Source organism: Cavia porcellus, unplaced genomic scaffold (genome assembly GCF_034190915.1).
Source record: "Cavia porcellus strain 051 isolate PalLab524CR breed Dunkin Hartley unplaced genomic scaffold, mCavPor4.1 scaffold_5, whole genome shotgun sequence".
Classification (NCBI taxonomy): domain Eukaryota; kingdom Metazoa; phylum Chordata; class Mammalia; order Rodentia; family Caviidae; genus Cavia; species Cavia porcellus.
The window spans coordinates 82776622-82797947 of record NW_026947488.1 but is presented as its reverse complement, the minus strand read 5'-3'; the positions used below and the strand labels follow the sequence as shown (position 1 = coordinate 82797947).

The window sequence follows — 21326 nt, the reverse complement described above, 5'->3', positions numbered from 1 at the left end:
GGTCATCTTGTCCATCTGCCATCTGTGGAGAAGTTGTCATGGTACCAAGTACAACAGGTCCTGCAGCTGTCAGGGTTAGAGCTGTTCTTCTTTTGGTAATCTATAAGAAAAAAAAAAAAAAGGAAACATGCAAAGACTTTTAAATGTGAATATCATTAGAGACTGACTTATAAGTACATTAAATAGTGCTATCACAAAAAAATGAAATCAGGACATCTCTGTTAATTGTTTCAGTATTTGAATGAAACAGAAGATCAATTTATTTATTTGCTTTTTGTCCTTTTGAGACAGGGTCTCACTGTACAGTTCAGCCTGGCCTTGGGCTCTCTCTGAAGCCGGGATTGGTCTTAAACTTGCAACAATCCTCCTGCCTCAGCCTCCGAGTGCTGGAATTACAGGAGTGCACCACCATGCCCAGCTCAAGAAGGTCAATTTAGCCCACATAAAATATTTATCTTGTCTTCTTTTTTCTTCCTTTGGTTCATCTATCAGGAACCATACTTTTTGGTTTTTGAGTCAGAGAATAATATATAGTTCTTTATGATAAACATCCAAATTTCCTCCATCCTTATTAATAAAAATGTGTGAGATCCACAAGTGGTTTAGCCCATGTTTTACTGACACAAGCTTCCACATGTAAACTATTTGCAGCTGAAGCATTTCTTGGAATCCCTAAGTGTGTCGTACTTGTGCTACCTTCCTGAGGAATCACAACAGTCCGAGGCCCATGCTGCTATCCTGCCCATGTTTCTGGGTACAGTATACTATGGCAAGGTCCTGCTCCACCACCCTGAACTCTGAGGCTGCCATGGAGTTTCCAGAAGTGGACTCTACTTCTAGAGAAAGCAGGCTGCCCTGCCAGGGTGGCAGCCTCCAAACCTTTGTGTTGATTCACCCAAAACATGAGAGATCACCAGTCTTTAGGCCATATGGTCACCAGCAGCAGGAGAGAATGAGTCTTTCTCTGCCGTATTATTGCTGAGTAGAGCGGTCCCAGAGCTGCTTGTTTATTTCCCAGTGCCAAACTGTGCCACCATTTGCAGTTAAATAGATGGTTCTGTTCAACCTAGAGGTCTTTTTCCAGCTATCCACTCAGGAGTCAGGATTACCAACAAATTAGTCCTCCTGTTCTCAAAGTGCCTATTTCCTGCCAAAGAATAAGGTGTTTAATTTATTCCTAATTTGAGCTCATTTTAACAGACATTCCTAAGGAGGGTTCTTAGAACCACCCACCCAAACTTCTAACGGCCTCTCTATCTGATGCCCTCATATATCTGAACAATAGCTCAGTGATCAAGTTTATCCCTCAACCTGTGCTCCCCTATAAGTATATGTCATTAATAATACCAGTCAGTATTTTCATTTCTAATTTCCTTTGGCTATATGATTCTATTACTAATTTTATCTTATATGTGCTATTAAATTTGCTAAAAGTACAAGAAAGCAATTGATGTTTTTATACCACCTGGTAAGGATTTTTGGGACAAATTTTAGAGAAATTAGAAATCATGATAGTCAAACTTCTAAATAATAGATTTATGAAAAAAATTGACATATCTTTATAGTTGCCAGCAACTTAATTCATCAATTTGGATTTTTTAAAAAATGCTTTTTCAGTGACAAAGAAATTTCTGAGATACAAAACACACTTTCTAAATTCACTGTTAGCATTTCATATAAACAAATCATTTGCTTTATTTGATCTAGAACTATGAAAATTACCATAAAATAAATGATAATTTGACCTATAAAAAGTCGGGACTGCATATTTTAAGGTTCAGAGTTTTAAGACAGATATGACCGTAAAACCCCAGGGTTTTGCTGTCTCCTACTAGTCAATTTGCTGCAAAATCTCAGTCTTATATACCCTGCTAAAAGCTTTAAGAGGCATCATTAAGATTTCCTTTTATTACTTTTTCTCACATTTACACCTTCTTTATTGACATGTAGTATCCTAAACTTTATTCTCTTATATTTATTTTTTTTCTTTCATTATTAGTGCCTATTAATTTTTCAAAATATTGGTTTCAAAGCATATATATTTTGGTCATATGCATTCGTCCATCCCCTTCTTACCCACTCCTCTTTATTTTCTCTCTCTTGTCTAATAGTCTTCCTTACTTTCTTGTCATTACAAGATTCTGCATATTAGGGAAAATATGCAATAGTTTTCTGAGTCTGGCTTATTTCACTCCACATGAGGATCTTTGCTTCCATCTTTTTTCCTACAAATGACAAAATTTCATTCTTATTTACTGCCAAATAATGTCCCACTGTTTGTATACCACATGTTCTTTATCCATTCATCTGTCCATGGACACCTAGGTTGGTTCCCTATCTTGGAGGGTCTAAATTGTGCCACAAGGAACGTGAGTGTGCACATACCCCAGTACTACTCTTTAATTGCTTTGGGTGCATAGCAAGAAGCAGTATAGCTGGATCAAATGGTAGCTCTATTTTTAGTGCTCTGAAGAGCCTTCATATTGATTTCCATAGTAGCTGTACTAATTTACATTCCCACTAGCAGTGTGGAAGTATTCTGTTTCCCCCACATCCATACCAGCATTTACTATTTTTTGTATTATTGATGATAGCCATTTTGGCCAGGCTGAGATGGAATCTCAGTGTAGTTTTGATTAACATTTCTCTAGTGGCTAAAGATGTTGAACATTTTTTCATATACTTATTTGCTTTCTGTACTTCTGGTAAGTGTCTATTCAATTCATTGCATCATTTATTGAGTAGGCAATTTTATTTTATTTTAAATTTTTATTTTAAAGTGGGTAAAACTAAACACAACGAAACAGAACAAAACAGAACATAAAGCAATGTAAGAGATATAAATTTCAAAGCTAGATGACCTGAGATCTTCACTATTACATTGTCTTTTGTTTTCTTCCAAATAGTTGTCCATGTCTTCACATACAGAGAAATCATACAAAATAACATAGTATAAAACTGATCCGAACAGAATGAGGAAGGCATTTCAAAACCAGACAATAGGGAAGTCACTAATGGCTGTCATAGAGTCTCTCATTCTCTTCAAAATAGCAATCCATACCTTCGTGTATATTGAAGTTCAACAAAGCAAAACAGGTGTGTGTAGGGGAGGGCTTGCTTGGTTTCCTGCGCTCCAGGTCCCAGCTTGCATGGGTCCCAGTAAACACTGCTGGCTCCTGTCCCGGGCCACCAGAGCCTGCCACACTCACAGCCACTCACCATGAGGGGAGGGGTTGCTTCAAGCTGTTTCTTTCTAATGAATGACCGTTTCACTGCCCAAGTTCTGAAATGGCCAACATAGAAAGACATCTCTTTAGGCTCCTGCTTGAAACCATCAGGGTCAGGAAGCTGTTGGCCTTGATTCAGGGCCAAAATTTTATTTATTTATTTATTTATTTAAATTTTTATTTATTTATTTATTTAAACTCGCAAATATTAATTTTTGAGTGCTGTATATATTCTAGATGTTAACCCTCTGTTGTAATAGTAGCTGGAGAACATTTTCTCTTTTTTTCTAGGTTGTCTCTTCACCGCGTTGTTTCCCTTACTGTGCAGAAATTTTTTAATTTGATGTAGTCCTCATTTATTGATTCTTGCTATTGTTACCTATACTGATGGGTTCTTATTCAGGAACTTTTTGCCTGTGCCCATATCGTCAAGTATTTTCCTTATGTTTGATTTTAGCAGCTTCAAAGATTCAGGTTATATACCTTGGTATTTGATAACTTTTAATTAAACTTTGTAGAAGATTAGAGACAGGAGGGGCTGGGGATTTAGCTCAACGGCAAAAGCACCCGTCTTGCAAGCAGGCGGTTGTGAGTTCGATCCCTGGTACCGATAAAAAGTTAAAAAAAAGAAAGAAAAGAAGAGACAGGGATTTTCAATCTTCTGGAAGGATATCAGTTTCCTCAGCACCTTTTGTTAAAGAGGCTGTCTTTTCTCCATTATATATTTGTGGCACCTTCGTTCAGAATTAGGAGGCTGTTATTTGCATGGGTTTTCTCCTCCTGTGTCCTGTATTCTGTTATGTTGACTTGCATGTCTATTTTTGCATCAGTACCGTGCTGTTTTTTGTTACTGTGGCTTTAAAACATACTTCAGAATTTGGTAGAATTTTTAGAATCATCGAAGTATAAAATTATGTCATCTGCAAGCAAAGATAATTTGACTTCTTCCTTTCCTATTTGTACATGTTTTATTTTTTCTCTTGCTTAACTGCTCTAGCTAAAATTTCAAATGCTATACTGAATTAGAGTGGTAACAGAAGACATCCTTACCTTGTCTCTTGATTTTAAAAACAATGATTTCAGTTTTGCCCCATTCACAATGATGTTGACTGTGGGTTTGTCACATACAACCTTCAGGATATTGAGATGTGACCCCTTAGTATCTAGTTTCTTTGGGACTTTCATCATGAAGAGATGTTGAATTTTGTCAAAGTCTGTCTGACTCCATTGAGATGATAATGTGATTTTTATCTTTGATTCTGTTTATGTGATGCATTATGTTTATTGATTTGTATGTGTTGAAGCATTCATGGAAACCTGAAATGCAACCAATTTGATCATGGTGTATGCTCTTTTTAAATGTGTTATTGAATTTGATTTGTGGGTATTTAATTAAGGATTTTTTACCTATGTTCATGGAGGATGTTGACCTACATTTTCCTTTACAGTTGTAGCCTTGTGCAGTTTTGGTATCAGGGTGATGCTGACCTCGTAGCATGAACTTGGGAAACTCCTTTCCTCTCTATTTCATGTAGTAATTTCAGTAGCACTGATGATACTTCTTTAAAGTGAACCCATCCTGGACTTTTCTTTGTTGAGAGACTTTTATTACTGCTTCAATCTCATTGATTGATACTGATCTGTTTGTTTTTATATCCTCTAGATTCAGTTTTGATGGATTATATAAATCTACAAATCAACTCATTTTTTTCTAAATTCTCCAATTTATTGGAATATAGATTTTCAAAATGATCTGTGCTAATTCTCTACATTTCAGTGGTGGCTGTTGTAACACTCACATTTTTATCTCTAATTGTATAGATTCAGATCTTCTCTCTTTTGGTTAGTTTGGATAAGGGCTTATTAATCTCATTTATCCTTTCGCAGAACAAACTTTTTGTTTCACTGATTTTATAGATTGTTCTTTAAGTGTCTATCTCCTTTATTTCAGCTCTGAGTCTTATTATTTCTTTCCTTTTGTTGGGTTTAATTTTGATTTGTTCTTGTTTTTCTAAGAAATTGAAATGTATTATAAAATCTCTTGTTTTTTTATGTAGGCATTTAAAGCCATAACCTTCTCTCTTAAAACTGCCTTTGCTGTATGTCAGAGATTTTGATATGTTATATTTTCATTTTCATTTGTCTAAGAATTTTTAAATTTCCCCTCTGAATTTTTTAATGACTCACTGATCACTCAAAAATGAATTGCTGGGCTGAGCATGGTGGTACATGCCTGTAATCCCAGCACTTGGAAGGCTGAGGCAGGAGGATCACTATGATTTTGAGGCCAGTCTGGGCTATAAAGTGAGTTCAAGGCCAAACTGAACTACATATGAAAACTGTCTCAAAAATATGAATTGTTCAATCTCCATGTGTTTTTATAGTTTCTCTTGTTGTTAATTTTTAGTTTCACTCCAGTTGATCTGATAAAATGAAAGAACTTATTTGTTTGATAATCATATCTATTAAGGCTTGTGTTGAAGCCTAAAATATTCTCTATTTTGGAGAATGTTCCAAGAGCCACTGAGAAAAATGTATATTTTGTAGTCATTGGATGGAATATTCTATAGACAGCTGCTTAGTTCATTTGATTTATGGTGGAGTTCGACTTTGATGTTTCTTTGCTGATGTTTTTTTCAGTCTGGATGACTATCTACTGTTGATAGCAGAGTATTGAAGTCACTCACACTTCCTGCATTGGGACCAATGTCTCTTTATGTCAAATAAGGTCTGCTTTGTGAAACTGGGTACATCAATGTTTAATGCACATATATTTACAATTATATTTCTTGATAGATTGATTATTTTATAATATGTAATTAGCTTCTTTGTCTCATATGACTTACTTTGTCTTGAAGTCTACTTTATCAGATGTAAGTATAGCTACTTCTGCTAGCTCTTGAGTTCGCCTCCCTTTCAGTCTGTGTGTCTTTGCTAGTGAAGAGTGTGTTTCATGAAAGCAGCAGAGCTGGATATTATTTTTAAAATCAATTGCCAAGTTATGTCTTTTAGTTGAAGAACTGCACATTCACAGTTATTTTTTAAAAGGTAGGCACTAGCTCCTATCATTTTGTTGTTTTTCAAGTGTTTTGATTCTTTCCTAATTCTCAGTGGTTTATCTATTCTTCCTCTTCTATGTTTTAAGATTTCTTTAGGTATCTTCTGTACTGCTGGCTTAGTGCTCATGAATTTTTAAAATTTATGCTTAACCTGGAAAGTATTTTTCTTTCAATTTTTAATGATGAAGATGTTTTTAGTAGATATAATAATCTAGGTTGGAAGTTATTGTCTTTTAAGGTTTGCAGTATATCATTGTACAACTCCTGGCCTTGAGAGTTTTTACGGGGAAGTCTGGAGTTAATTCTGGTGGGTTTATCTCTATGAGTCACTTGGCATTTCTTTCTTACAGCTTTTAGTGTTTTTCTCATGTTCTGTACCCCTTTCAAATATAATATGAGAAGGAGGATTCTTTTGTGGCTGCGCCTCCTATATCTAAATATCTCTGTCTTTCTTAAGTTTTAGAAAGTATTCTATTATTTTATTGAACAGATTTTCTATCTCATTATTCTTAATGTCAGCACCCTCTTTGTCTTGGTTACTTTTCTGTCATTGTTGAGACAAAATACATGACACACAACATCAAGGAAGGAAAAGTTTATTTCTTATAGTTTCTGAGGTTTCAGTCATACTCTGCTGGCTCCAAGACAGGGTACTGTGACAAAGGGGCAGCTGTTCATGGTGACTGCAAACAGCAAGAGCGAACAAGAAAAAAGAGAGAGAGAAAACACATCTTCTTCCCTCCCTTGTAGTGTATGCTGGCTCCACCCCTGGGCAGGTGCAGCATTCAGACCACTAATCCCAGTGCTAGACAACAAACCAATCACCAACTCTAGATTCAGCTGTCTCCATGACTGCATGAGGCTTGGGAGGCCACCTACACAGAAACCATAACACTCTTCTACATTAAAAATTTGCTACTTTGGCTTTTTTTTAACCATGTCCCAAAATTCTTGGATATTTTGTTCAAAATTTCTTTTTTTTTTCCTTTATGAGCATCTGTGTGTAATAATTCTTCAATTTATCTTCAAGCCTAGAAATTCTCTCCTCTGTTTGATCTTGTCTACTCATGAAGATTTCTACAGAATGCTTTTATTCAACTTGTTTCCCTTTTCATTTTTGAGAGTTCTATTTTGTTCTTCAGGATCACTCTCTTTGTGGAATTGTTCCTTTATATCCTGCACTGTCTTCCTAAATTTATTAAACTACTTATTTGTGCCATATTTTAAGTTGTTAGTCATTTTAAAAACCAGTCTTATGAATTTTTTTGGTAGTTCACCACTTCAATATCTTTGTATTCAGTTACTAATGGTTATGAACATTTGGAGGAATCATGTTGCCTTATTTTTTCATATTTTCTGTTTTCTGTCCTGAGATTTGTGCATCTCTTAGGGATGAATGCATCTTCCACTTTTATTTGAAGGTCTTGTTAGTGTCCCACCTTCTTCCTAAGACTTGATCTTGGACTAGGGATATAGCTCATGGCACAGCACCTGCATGGCAAGCACAAGGTCCTGAGTTTGATTCCTGATACCAAAAAAAAAAAAAAAAAAGCTTGATCCCCAGCACCACTCAGAGAGGCAAAAACAAGTTACATTAATGACAGTGACACAAACACAAACCAGATATTCACGTACAGTAAAAATAAACAAATGAAAGCAATGACAGTATCACCATTTACAATAGAAAACAAACCAACTTGGCACTGTGTCTCATGCCTGTAATCCCAGCACTCAGTAGACAGAGGCAGGTGGATCCCAGTGAATTCAAATCCAGCCTGAACTACATAATGAGTTCAAGGTCAGCCTGGAATACATCGTGAGATCCTGTCTCTTATAAACAAAAGAAAAAGAAAATAAAAATCAGTAATAACATAAATTAAAAGACTAAAAATTAATAAAAGTTAAAAGTAATAATACAATTAAAGTGTGAAGAAAGGGAAAATGAAAGAAGTACAATTTTTAAAAAGAAAAATAAGATGAAAAGGAGAAATAAGTGAGACAAAAATCCAATTAAAGAATAAAGATGTAAATAAAATGAGACAAAAGTAACAGAAAAGCAATAAGGAAAAGAAAAAAAAATGGGGAAATGAGATATGAGTCCAAAACATTTTTTTTTTTTTTTTTTTTTGTCTTTTTCCTTTTTATCGGTACCAGGGATCGAACTCACGACTGCCTGCTTGTAAGGCAGGCACTTATGCCACTGAACTAAATCTTCAGCCCCAAGTCCAAAACATTTTCTACCATAAAGTATTGCTGTGGGCAAAATTTCTTTCTAGGACCTGTAGTGCAGTCTTGGAATCTACCAGAAATGGGAGAGGGATAGCCAGTAGTATCTGGAGCCTGGTCTGCTTTCCCACCCACTTAACCATCTGTTGTGCAAATGCTGAGTCCTGTCTAGCTTTTTCTCTTGGGTAGATCCCAGGGTTTTGGTGTTTGTGTCCTGCTGTGCACCCTGAGTCACTGTGTCTTTCGCTAGATTGGTGGCCTGTAAGCTCATAGGGCACCCTACTTGTTCCTGAGGCCCCTCTGTTCATACGCCCCAGGAAATGGTAAACATCCAAGCAGGAATGTATCCCTGATCAAGTTGGTGTGTAGGTAAGTGAGCAGACCAATGAGTTCTGTAGGGTGGAGGTAGCCAGAGAAACCAAGTGATGCCCTGGGCTCCACCCCAGTGCACCCCAGACCGAACCTCCTCAGAGAACTAAAGACAATGGGCCTCCTCACCACAGAGGGCATTGCTGCTGACCCTTGCTTGCTCCGCAGCCTGAGCTCCTGACTGCTTAAACTTCTCAAGGGGTCTGTGTCTAGTCTCCGCCCTCTCCATGACTGTCTCTCATGGCTGTCTTCCATCCAGTCGCTGTGGTAAGCTGTCTGCAGAGACCCTGGAATGTGGTTGTTCTGTAACTTCTGATACTCATAGTAGCCCCCTCTTGTTTATCCACTCCAAGACAAGTCTGGTGCTGCTGTAGATTTCCTCCACAAAGCTACTCAGCCATGTGGGAAGAGTCACTTTCAGAGTAAAACTCCACGCTGGATTTGCAGTTTACAATAACCATGGTGTTTTACTGGGGATTGTCCCTGTCTGGTCATTCTTCACTGGGACTGTGGGCCCTCTTGGGACTTGACTTTTGCCTGAGGAGGCAGATTCCACTTTATCCCACCTCTACCTTGAGAGTCTAGAATTAGCATTCCAGACCCTATCATTCCATTCTCTACGTTTTCTTTTTCTGTTTCTCTGTGACTTTTAGTTTTTCTCTTGGTTGTTTCTTGAATCCCAGAGCTCTTCTTTCCTTTCTCCCTACTAAGTAGCAGCTTTCTGGGTGTCTTGATTTCTGGTCCTGGTGAGGTTGTAATCTGTTTCTGGATTTTAATCCCCATCTAGATCTCTCCTCCCTTACTTCTTACCGAAAGCACTGAGTGGCCAGTCACTCGCTGTTAATCATTTTAATGAAAGTAATAAAAAGTATAATAAGCAATGCTTATGGCAGGCATTCTGTATTACATGTATCTACTGATATTCATTATATTATTTAATACCCACAAGAACCCTACAACAGAGGCTCCATCATTAACCTCATATTGCCATCAAATCTAAAAGCAGCCTCTTCTTCTGCTTTTCTGAATCAGTGGTCATAATAAGGAAATATGCCTCTATCAAAATGTCCTTTACATGGTCCTCTGTCACGAGTCATGAGATGACCTCAAATTTTTAAAAACCTAAGTAAAAAGTTTAAAAAGAAATTGTAAATCTGTCCAAGCAAGAGTAAAAATTCCTTTCTGATTTACTAGCAAAAATCTGGATAAGGTTGTCTAGTTAATTATGTTAAATATACTTCATTTTTTCCTCTAGGTGAGACAAAATTCAAACCATTGGTTTGTGAGCTATCTCAGAAAATGCAGATAAAAAATTGACTCCTCATTTTGAAGGCAACAATAATGTGTATTATGTGGGGTGGATGAGGGTTAAATAAATAAAGCATCTGTACTTTGCATAATGCCCAGTGATAGTTTAATCAATAACTACTAAGATTCTTCTATTTCTCATGATCATAGTCATTAGTAATTTAGCATCTTCCATGTACCAGGTCTATGTTAAAAGGTTGGAGGAAGATCTGTATCCATTCATACAATTTCGTAATACCTGGGGAGATGCTTAGTCAATAAAAATTCATGATACAATTATTCTGAAAGAATGAGGTTTTAAATTCACCCTATTTTGGGTAGTTAGAAAATAATTTATTAGTTGAGTATTCTAGGCAACAAGTTACTAAGCAATCTAATTGAGACTACTCATCCTGGTTGTTAATAAACAGGAAAATATTAAGTATAATGTTGTAAAATCAATCCAAATACAGATCACAGAGTAGAGACATATCTTGAAACAGAAAAGGGTCTCTTCTGTGGTCTGGTGTACGTTTGCGCCTTCCTGACTTCACCAGCAGATGTTGCTGTGAAGCAGAGGGAGCCCTGCGCACACACAGGTATCCACACAGATATTGGGGGTTGAGCTCTGAAAATGACTTACCCATCAGGTAAAGATATCTTAAGCTTCACTTCTCTGTATTTTTGTTGTTTTGTTTACCTGTTTTAATATATTGGGAACAACTTGGAAAAACATTTCCTAAGAGAATGATTTTACTTCAAATATTTTATAGTTTAGGAAGCATGTTTATGTATATTATTTGTTCAATAACCTTCTAATAAGGTAAGTCTTGTTAACTCTGACATCTTACAGTTAGCAAATTAGTAGGTATCAGCACCAGAGTTTAAACACTGCATTTCTGACCCAAAGGCCAACAGACTTCCTATTTTATTCTATCTTGGTCTAACTGAATGTAAGGGTCAGTAATATGAATTTTAATATTGATGGAATACAAGACTATAAAAATAAATATACATAACTTCTTTGACTAAAACTTTTAACTTTAGGAGTACTGTGTCTTAAGCAGCTAAAACATAATTCTAGAAATGTCTGATGTTAGTAAATTTAGCAAAGAAGAGCTTTCTAATATAAAATTTGATAAGTAAAACAAAATCATTATAATTTATTTTTTCTAGATCTAAGTCTTTGTTGCGGTGAAGTGAATTAAATATAAATTGTAAATACTATGCCAAACTCTATACATCTTATATTATAAACCAGGTGTGGTGGTGCACTGCTGTAATCCCAGCTCTTAGAAGGCTTGAGGCAGGAGGACTGCTGCAAATTTAAGACTAGCCTGAGCTACAAAGTGAGCTCAAGGCCAGCCTGAACTGCAAAGTGAGACCCTGTCTCAGGAAGACTCTCTCTATATATTCACTGCACACATTTTTCCTTTTAGTTACCTGGTCATCTTTTACTATGTCATTATCATGGCCAGGTGTACGCCTATAATCTCAGCAGTCCAGAGGCTGAGATAGGTGGATTGCTATAAGTTCAAGGACAGTCTGGGCTACACAGCTTGAACTGCATACAAAGCCTCGTCTCTAACCAAGAACAAAAATTCTATGGTGTATATATTATTAGTCAAATGCTTCAAATACATGTTAAAGAAACTAATTCTTAAAAGTTAATTTAAGTCAGGCATGGTGGTGCACACCTGTAAGCCCAGCACTCAGGAGGCTGAGGCAGGAGAATTGTTGCAAGTTCAAGACCAGCCTGGACTATAGAACTGCATAGCGAGACCCTGTCTCAAAAAGATACACACATGAAAATAAACAAACAAATAAATGCCAATTTAGATGGTAATAGATAAGGAAATACGTCAACTGTATTATGCTTATATATTATCTCTACAAAAAAGTTGTTCTATCAGACAAACGTACATACTAATGTGATCAAGTGTCTCAGTTCGCCTGGACTTAGGAATTATCAGGACATGGGAGCTTTGTAAGACTGAAACAGTCCCAGAAAGCCAGAACAGTTGATCTCACAAGTAATGGACTCCAAACAAGTAATATTCTTACGTCGACACATATATATATATAGATGGATGGATGTGTGTGTATTATATATTCATTACACACTATTTCCTTTTAATAACCTGGTCATCTTCTACCACAAGTGTACTATGATGAGTTATAGTGAGTCCCTCAGTAACATTCTGGTAAATGGAACTGTGGATCAACATGCTAACTAAGCTGGCATGCTATTTTTTGATGTTTTATCTGTTGTATAAATTTGTGACTTTTTCATTTGCTTAAAATGCATTAAGTGCTAATAGAAAAAAGTCAGCTATTTGATTTCCTAAGAACTTATAAAATGTATTTTCTGAGTATAGCCCATAAACATTTTGGAAACAGTAAAGCACATGGTCTTTTTAATTAAAAAATCACTTGGTTCATGTTTGTGACTTAATGTTTATAGCTCATGTTTATATCTACTGAGGTTCCTCAATAGAGCATGTCTTCAGTCTACTTATTCTCCCTTTCCCTCTCCTCACACCTTGCAATTTACCTCTTGGACTCCTTCCCCTTTACAGACATGAGCCATGATTAATGATATTAACAAGGATAAAAATGGGGAGAAAAAAATTATACAAATGGAGAGAAGGGAAGCAGACTAAAAAAAACAAACAAGCCATATTGACCTGTACTCACCTGAATTAACATGTACTCACCAAGATGACTGTAAACTGGATATACTATAAACATGTACAATAAAAAAAGGAAAAGTGAGAAAAAAAAATCACTCAGGGCAGGAGATATAGCTCAAGGGTACAGAGCTGCTTGCCTAGAATATCCAAGCCTTGGGTTTGATCCCCAGGACCATTAAAAAACCTATTCCACTGGATCAGAATTAAATTGTATGGTCAGTCAATAATGGATTAGAGAAAATAGAAATGTACTTTCTGTCATGTAAAAGACATCCAGGGCCAGGCAGCTATGAGCATACTAGGCAGTTTACAATTATCTGAAACCCTGGCTTCCTCTGCACTACATAAAATATGTTCGAGATGGTTGCTGAAATCCCAGCTACCATTTATGAAATTCTAATCATACAAAAAAGAAGGAATGAAAAGAAAATCACATACGGTATATTCAACCTAGTCATATGCCGACATCTACAAGTAATGCTCAAAAATATAATTTATTATAAGTGGCCATATATGCTACTAAAACTAGAATTCTGTTACTTAGGAAAAAAGTGAAGCGGATATTAAAGAACAAATCTTTGGAACACTTATCCAGATCTACTGCTGTAACAGATGAAATTTCTACTTATATAATTCAAACATTTCTTTTTTTTTCTGTTTTTCTTTTCCCTTAACATGCAATTGCTAGTTTTTAAAAAGTCAAGTTACCTTACATTTAATTTTACCAGCATGTGAGTTAACATTTATCTTGGCCACGACCTGATGGGATCTTTTACATAGACCTAATTCATACTGAAACATGTAAAGGAATAAAGTTTACATACTCTCATCTGAGAGCCCAAGTCATGTAGACAAAATACAGGGAATGAGGGAATTTGTATGTGACCAGTGTACCTGGAGCCTTTAATTATATAATTTCCAAAAGCCCGAAATGAGACTGTCAGCTCATTGCAGCTTCATAACTGCAAGAATTTCCTTAGAAACTCAACATTTGGCTTTATGAGATGAAGTGGTAGTGATACTCTGAGGATCTTTCAGAATTATTAGATTCACAAAATTTTATCATTCAAAAATACTAAGTGTCCAGCTCCCTCATTTTACTGTGACCCTGAAGAATTAGATAACTTACCTAAGTGCACTCAGCTGTTAGTTACAAAATTCCCCCGGCCCTATTCACCAAATCTCATGAGCTTCTGCTGTGGTGGTTGAAGCTCTGCTTTTTGGACATGTCATCACTGTCACTGTGGTTCTCCAGTGTTGGAGAAGCAATTATGCAATGCTTTTCTACCAGCCTCCCCTAGAATATACAGAGGAAAACACGGTTGCCATCAGGAGTTACCTCCCCATCTGCATGTGACGGGGTTGACTGTCCCTGCCTCTGGAGGAAGGTGAGTGTGCTCTGAGACAGGAGTTACTACAGCTCTTCCAAACTCATAGACCTCCCAACAGCAATCCTCAACCTTTGCTTGCAGGTATCACATGCCATCTGGGGAACTCACAACACATTTCAGGTTACAACAGTGCAGAAAAGTTTAAACTATCAGAACCATCAAATTAGAAGAGTTTTAGACTATTATTAGGAGTATTATTGTCTTCATTCCTTGATTTCTCAGTAGAGAAAACAAACCCAGGGAGAAGAATTTGACTTAGGCAAGACTTTACTTCTTGCTTATGATTTATAGGAGGCCACACTAAGGAGAACTCTGTGTTTGTTTCTAACAGTATTAACTGTGTGTATTTACACAATAAGTTAGTCTCTGAAAATGAATAGCCTACTTTAGGTGAAAAAGGAAAAGTGTGGATTTGCTTTAAAATATCTCTTAAAATTTACAATTAAATGACACAAGCTGATTTTATAAAACATTTTATTTACAGTAGAGCTTTACAAAAATAAAATTAATACAAACCGATTTTACAACATAACTTATACAACTATCAAAAACATTACATTTAATAATAATAGCACGTAAACTACCCTTATATTTGTAAGTCACTTTGTAGTATAAATACGCTTTCATCCTTTTTTATAATAAGGTCATACCAGTAAGAATGAACAATGGACAACAATCTTGTTTTTGATTCTTCCAACACAAAACTCATCTCTGGCCAAAACAAAATTACCCAAAGAAAAGTAAAACAATTGTCCTTCTGATCAAGAATACAGTCTTTTCTAATTATCTGAGTTTATCTGAGCAAAACACCGCATTCATCTGAAAGCACTATGGCATAAAATCTAGTAACAGTATCCCCAAAAGCTTTCTCCAGTGTTCTCCCTTTGACTGTTTATATAGTATTTTGCCAAGATAAAGATAGATCTCAACTCTCTCCTTCATTAGTCACAGTGTTCTTATTATGCATTGAGGTTTTCAGACTTTCCCCACTGGCATATATTTAAAATGTGAGTTTCTTTCTTTGGCTTCAAGTACGGTTTCACAACACTTACGAAACATATTGAGCTCCTCCATGTGGCTGAATTTCAGTGACCCCCCACCCAACAACATTTCCCCGGATGTGACAAGACTCTGCTCCTCCAGTCTCTTTTATCTCTTCCCTGCTGAGGACGTGATCCCAGATATTGAAGCCAGTGAGTCTTCCAGAAAAGGCTAATGTTTCATCAAAGCCCCCACCCACACAGCAGCCATTCTTTTCTTGGCCAATCTGCAGGATTCCTCCTTCAGGAACAACATGATTTGTGGCCATGTCCACTGCGGTAGCCACTAGTTCACTATGTGCCCACAGGGATGTGCGCCCTTTCTCTGAATTCCAGGTGCTACACAGGTGGGTCCACTTTCCCAGGGAAATCACAGTATCAGCAACCAGTTTGTTCTCCTCTCCACCCACCACAAATACTATGGACTGATAGCTGAGGTACAGCTGGATCTCATATGGATTCCTCTTTGTACCATAGGAAAACACAATGGTTTTGTTTAATGTATCTGTGGCTTTGACCCAGATACAGGCACTAAAAGACTCAAGCTTCATTGGTCTCACTGGGTGCACACTTCCAAAAATCTTCTTGGAACGCATTGGGAATAAAATCGCTGTTTCACAACCTGTAGTGGTTAAAAAAAGAAAAAGTAAGAATATCAGAAACAATATAAATTCATCTGGAATTTTTCTGGCATTTATTTTAACCTGAGCATATTAATAACTATACTGGATATTATATTAGCATGACATTTTGATTTAAAGGTCTTCTACTCTAATCTTTGCAGAGCAAAAGAAAATGAGAATAATTTTTTTAAGATTAAGCGTCTTAAGCAATGAAGCATCAGAATAGACAAATAGGTGTGCAAATAGAATGTCAAGAAAGTCACACTAGTTCAAACACACAAAATAATTTTTTAAAGAATGTTGAATAGCTACCTCTCCTCTCAGCGAGTTTACTTTTTTCTTTATTGCTTTTGTAAAATGTTGAGTCCCAATGAGTTAACTTTAGACAGTGACTCCATAATTTCCAGAGTTTATAGCACCTGTTTCCCCCTTCCTTCCTTCACCAGGTTCCTAGAATATTAAACCCGTGAAACTCAATGAACTCAGCCATTCAATGCAGCCATTACCATCAGGCTTCTTTATGCAAAATTCTCCAATAGTGATGTTTTTGGGGGAATACAGTTTAATGTGCTATATGTTCTTAGATGCTTATAAACTTGCAAAGTTTGTAAAACACTACTCTTTGAAAGACAACAATGTATAATGATAATTAATGCTTACTGGATACTTGTTATGTGCCAAATAGTGTTCTAAATCAATATATATATATATATATATATATATATATATATATATATTATGTTAACCCATCCTCATGTCATCCCTGAAAGGATATTTTATTTCCATTTTATAGATAAGAAAACTAAGGCAAAATAACTTGTCTGTGCTTCAATAGCTGATAGATAAGTTTTAGGAGTTTTCACTTGAGCAGTTTGATTGCAAGGCCACATCCCAGACTAGCACAGACTAGCATACACTGACTATTAACAGAATTCTTGGACATGGCTGGGGGGGGGGGCTAGGATTTTTTTTTTCCTTTCTGCTAATAAATACTGAATAGCTTTTGATAAGCTCCATAATCTACCTCTGCTTTACTATTGTACATAAAGGCCTTTCTGTTATGCAAAGTTTATGAGCAACAAGTATGTAGCACTCACAAAGAACTGGGTAGATCAGTATATGCTTAAAAATTCTTATTTGGTCCACATGCTTATAAACATTACTTAAGCAGTAACAGAAAATCTTTAAGAGAAGTGATTTCTTTCAAGTAGCCTGGTTGGAGAACATTTCTATTAAAGAGCACTTTAGAAAGTAGAGTGTTTCAAAACTTGATGTTGAGGACAGTGAACTCCCAACTCTGTCTATGTCAAAGCCACATGAGCAATCCAGAACTGTAGATGCTGAAGCAAAGGCCTTTTAGGTGTTTGGGGGAAATTACTAGGCCAAAATCTATAACAAGTGGGCTCTGTGTGTGTGTGTGTGTGTGTGTGTGTGTGTGTGTGTGTACTTTTATGTATCAAATTTTTAAAACTAATTTAGGCTTAGACTGTTAACTTTATGACAACATACAGGTAAGCCATAAGAACACTGAAAAACAAACTCAGCATTTAAACACTAACTGAAAAAAAAAAAACAACAAACAAACAAACACTAGCTGGTGAATAGGTAGAACTTGTAGGAATCAAACATCCATATGTAGTGCTGCAAACTACTAAACTCCTGCAAGTGGTTCCAAGCTAGGCTCTGTCCTGAAAACATTAAATGAATAAAAAGGTAAAGGGCTTTATCCTTTATCTTTAGTCAAGGAAAATACTGAGATTTGGAGAGTCAAATACAAGTAACTACAATATTAATGAACAAAACTGCTCTTGTTATTCTTGAAAATTTAACTTGTTCCCTGAAAAAGTTAATGCCAGTTTTTCTAATTCATTTTTCTGTGAAATTACAAAGTACACACCTTTTTCTAGGTGCATGAATAAAATAAAGATCATGGATTATGAGATTAATGTATCTGTGTGCATTTCAGATATTCTGGTCTCTTAAATTTCAGTAGTGCTCAAGAGGGTGTCTGCTGCACACTAATGAACAGACTTCCTGTTTCATTAAACCCCAGGCAGTCAGGATTGCATTCCAAAGCTCTCCCTGATAGTGTCTGGGAGACCCAACTTTCCTCTAGGCTGCACTCTCTGTACATACAAAAGGAGAACTGCATTTTGGCAGTATTCTGAGGGTTTCTTTTGGGGACCAGTGATTGAGGCCCTTGATACAGCTTTAAAATGTCAGAAACTCTCATGAAATGGCTTTTAACAAATAGATTTTTCTAATTATCAAAGACTAAACAAAATTAAAACCAGGTTCTTAGGCTGACAACAGAATGATTAGGAATCCCTTAGGAAGCAAGCTAGCAGGAGACCAAGAAAGGACAAATCAAAGCTAGTGGGTAAAAGTGTTGCTGCTTATAACAAGGATTAACATTTCTGAATTCAGTGATACATCTCTCCTCTGCTGTAATACACAGGGGTGAATATGAAAATCAGGGTAATTCTTCCAATTTTCAGGTAGAATATATGCACAATGATTTTACATAGTTTACAAAACACAAGAAATTTTATGCATTAAAATAGTCACAGAATTATCATCAGTTTCCTACCATTTATATTAAGAATCTACATTATATTTGATTTTATGTTTTTTTTTTCTCCTCTAAGGCTTTATGCAATATTCAAGAAAATATGCTCTATACTGATACACGGTCCTCAAATTATTTTGGATGACCACTATTCAGGCATGTTTCTGTAATGTTACATGAAACAGGCTCTTACACATGCTTATGCATCTTTACCCTATGTCATCTAACAACTTGTTTCAAAATTAGGAATAAGGCGAAGGCTGTCACTGTTTGTAGTTATTTCTGTCTCTGAGGTGCTCCTGAAAAGCCTATTATATTTTCTTACACAGGTCCTAGTTTTCTCAAAAACTCACAAATTATTTTTACACCACCCATGTTTTAGAAAAATTGACTTATAAAGAGGTATTACTTTGCTCTAAGTCTTCTATTCCCTTCTTCGACCAATTTTAAAAGGCTTTATTTCAAAAAAAAAAAACAAGTCTGTTTGGAGGTCTATGGCGTGCCACAGGGGACTCAGACCAGTTGGATCCAGTTTGAGCAGTCTCTGCAGCGGGGCCCTGATCCCTGAATTCCTGGGTAGGAAAGGGGCCCCCTATAGGGTTTGACTCCTGCACCTGACTGTGGCACGTCGGATTCCTCCAACTTCCACTGCGGAACTAATTGCACAGCCCCCTCGGGCGGTGCGACCCTGGGGGAATTTCGGACCAGATTCCCTCTCTAGTCTCCAGCTCCAAAAAGGTTATGGAGGAGGAGCCCGAGGAAGCGCCGAAAAAAGGCCTCAAAAGTTATCCTGGTCCCCGAAATAGCGCGGGAAACAAGAGCTCTTCTAAAGAGAGGGGCAGGATAAAATTAGAAGACGTGGAAATCCCTAACGGAGGGAGTAGGGCTCACGGTAATAACCGGTTAGTGCGGCTCCTGCAAGGTCTGGTCGGATCGGGTGTCAGGGACCCTGGACGCACGTCTCAGGACTGTGATAGTTAAGTCCCCAGCCTTCCTTGGGTTCTTGGGGCTGGGGAACACTTTTAAAAGGCCATTTTCCCACCTCACGCGGTGCATCTGAGCCCCGTGGGAGTACAAGCAGACAGAGGTCTGTCTGCGCGTCTTAGCCAGGAAAGCTGGGCTGGCTCGGCGCCCGCTCCGCGCGCTCGCGGAACAAAGCCGCAGGGGGAGCTCTTACCAGCCGGCAGCCAGCGCCGGGCCGCCCAGCCCTGCACGGCGCGCAGGTCGGCTCGCGTCCTCCGCAGCTCCTCCAGCACCGCGCCCAGCGCGCGCCCCGCCTCCTCCTCCGGGCGCTGCACCCCGGCGCTCTCCAAGCGCGCCAGCCTGCGGCCCGCGTCGCGGCTCTCCCGCAGCAGCTCCTCCAGCGTCCGGGCCAGCCTGGCCTCCGCCGGGGCGGCGAGCGCGCACGGCCTCGCCAGGCTGCCCGAGAGCCGGCCCAGCTCCGCCCGCAGCTTCTGCAGCTCTCCGCGGAGCACGTCGTCCGTGGCCTGCAGCAGCATGCTCTCCCTCATCTGGGAGTTCTCCAGCATGATGAAGAGCTTGTCCCACTCGGAGTGCTCCCGGCTGCAGTCGCACGGCGTGGCTAGAGCGGGGACATACACAAGTTACCGGCTCGCCCAGCCACTCCCAGGGTGCGCTTTGTGAAGGGGGACTTTCCTCGGTGGTCCCGAGAGAAAATCTGTCCCCAGCATCCCCTTTGTTTTAAGGACAGTCCCGTCAGACACTATGAAAACAGCTCAAAAATGACACGGAAACCATTCTTTCAGGTATGGATTGAGTTGAACTCTACGAAATTGCCGTTCCTAAATAGCTTTAAAAAACCAGTCACATAAGGCGATTTCATAGGGACCCACTCAAGTATCAGTCACAGAAATGACTCTAGAAATCTCTCTCTTTTCCTCGAATATCTCTCACTTTCAAAACGAACTGTAAATTTTAGCTTGTTTCATTGGCCAAAACATATATGTATATGATTGAGAGCAAAAGAAGTGGGATGTGCAGTGCAGGGCAGAGAAAGTTGAGAGGGACTTACGGTCTTCTGTGGGGTGGGTCCCATCGAATATTTCGTTGTCCATATTCACATACATGAGCTCATAATCATCCGAGTTTTCGGCCGACGCTGCAGACCAAAGAGCACAGAGCAAAATTACACGGAGATGCATTGCTGGAGAGAGACGAAGTTCTTTCCCGGGCTAGCGGGAGGCCAAGAAGCGAGGCTCGCCGGTGAGCTGAGTGCGCGCAGAGCACAGTGCGAGTGAGAGGCTGGAGCCGAGGAGCTCTTAATAAACGCGGGGAAAGCCTGAATGCAGATGAATGAGTAATGCTGGTGGCACCGCGCGGCGGGAGTTCCCCGGGATTTGGGGGAGGGGGCTGGGGAGGAGGGCGAGGGAAGCGTGGAGGTTGCACAATATTAAACCGCAGAGGTTTGTGCGGCGATCAGATTAATTGGAGAAAAGTCAGGGGAAAAGAGCGAAACTGGGCTTTGACTGTCTCCTCCAGGACTAGCTGTGGTGACTTGAACTGGTCCACTGGGGGAAGAAAAAAGATGGGGTGGGGGTGGGGGGATAACTCCGCAGACTAGAGATGTGACTGCAAACCATCGTTTTGGCACTTTTTTTATTCGCAACTTGCTAAGTGTAGAAAACTTTATTTTACTTTTTCTTCAGGCCCTTTTGTAGGTATAGCTGTGAGAGTGACTCTGGTTCCAAGATAAACCAGCACATTAAGACTTGCTATGAGTTTAAAGCCAAGTCCATTCTGAGTTATCTTGTCTTTAATCCTTCTGGGATTGCGACTATACTTCCATGAACACTTTATAACACAGTACAAGTGAGTAAACCTA

The 21326-nt window shown here is 38.3% G+C and overlaps 2 protein-coding genes and 1 non-coding gene across 10 annotated transcripts in view; 1 reads left to right on the top strand and 2 right to left on the bottom strand.

The window, feature by feature from the left end:
- Window positions 1–21326, top strand: part of Veph1 (ventricular zone expressed PH domain containing 1) — a 236848-nt gene that overhangs the window by 43049 nt on the left and 172473 nt on the right. Inside the window, exon 5 of one of the 8 annotated variants that reach the window (XM_063249250.1) lies at window positions 292–14768. The exons of the other annotated variants lie outside the window; for them this stretch is intronic. Coding sequence (XP_063105320.1) covers window positions 292–437 — 146 coding nt within the window. The 3' untranslated portion in view covers window positions 438–14768. Of the gene's footprint in view, window positions 1–291; window positions 14769–21326 lie in introns of those variants that run through there. 8 annotated transcript variants of the gene reach the window in all.
- LOC111753479 (small nucleolar RNA SNORA2/SNORA34 family) lies at window positions 3242–3372 on the bottom strand. Its single transcript, XR_002788269.1, has one exon. It is a non-coding gene; the product is annotated as a small nucleolar RNA SNORA2/SNORA34 family (small nucleolar RNA).
- Window positions 14710–20878, bottom strand: Ptx3 (pentraxin 3). Its single transcript, XM_003476311.5, has 3 exons — window positions 20517–20878; window positions 19662–20066; window positions 14710–15914 (listed from the first exon to the last, which is right to left on the bottom strand). The coding sequence occupies exons 1-3, from the start codon at window positions 20644–20646 to the stop codon at window positions 15301–15303; spliced, it is 1149 nt and encodes a 382-aa protein (XP_003476359.2). The 5' UTR covers window positions 20647–20878; the 3' UTR covers window positions 14710–15300.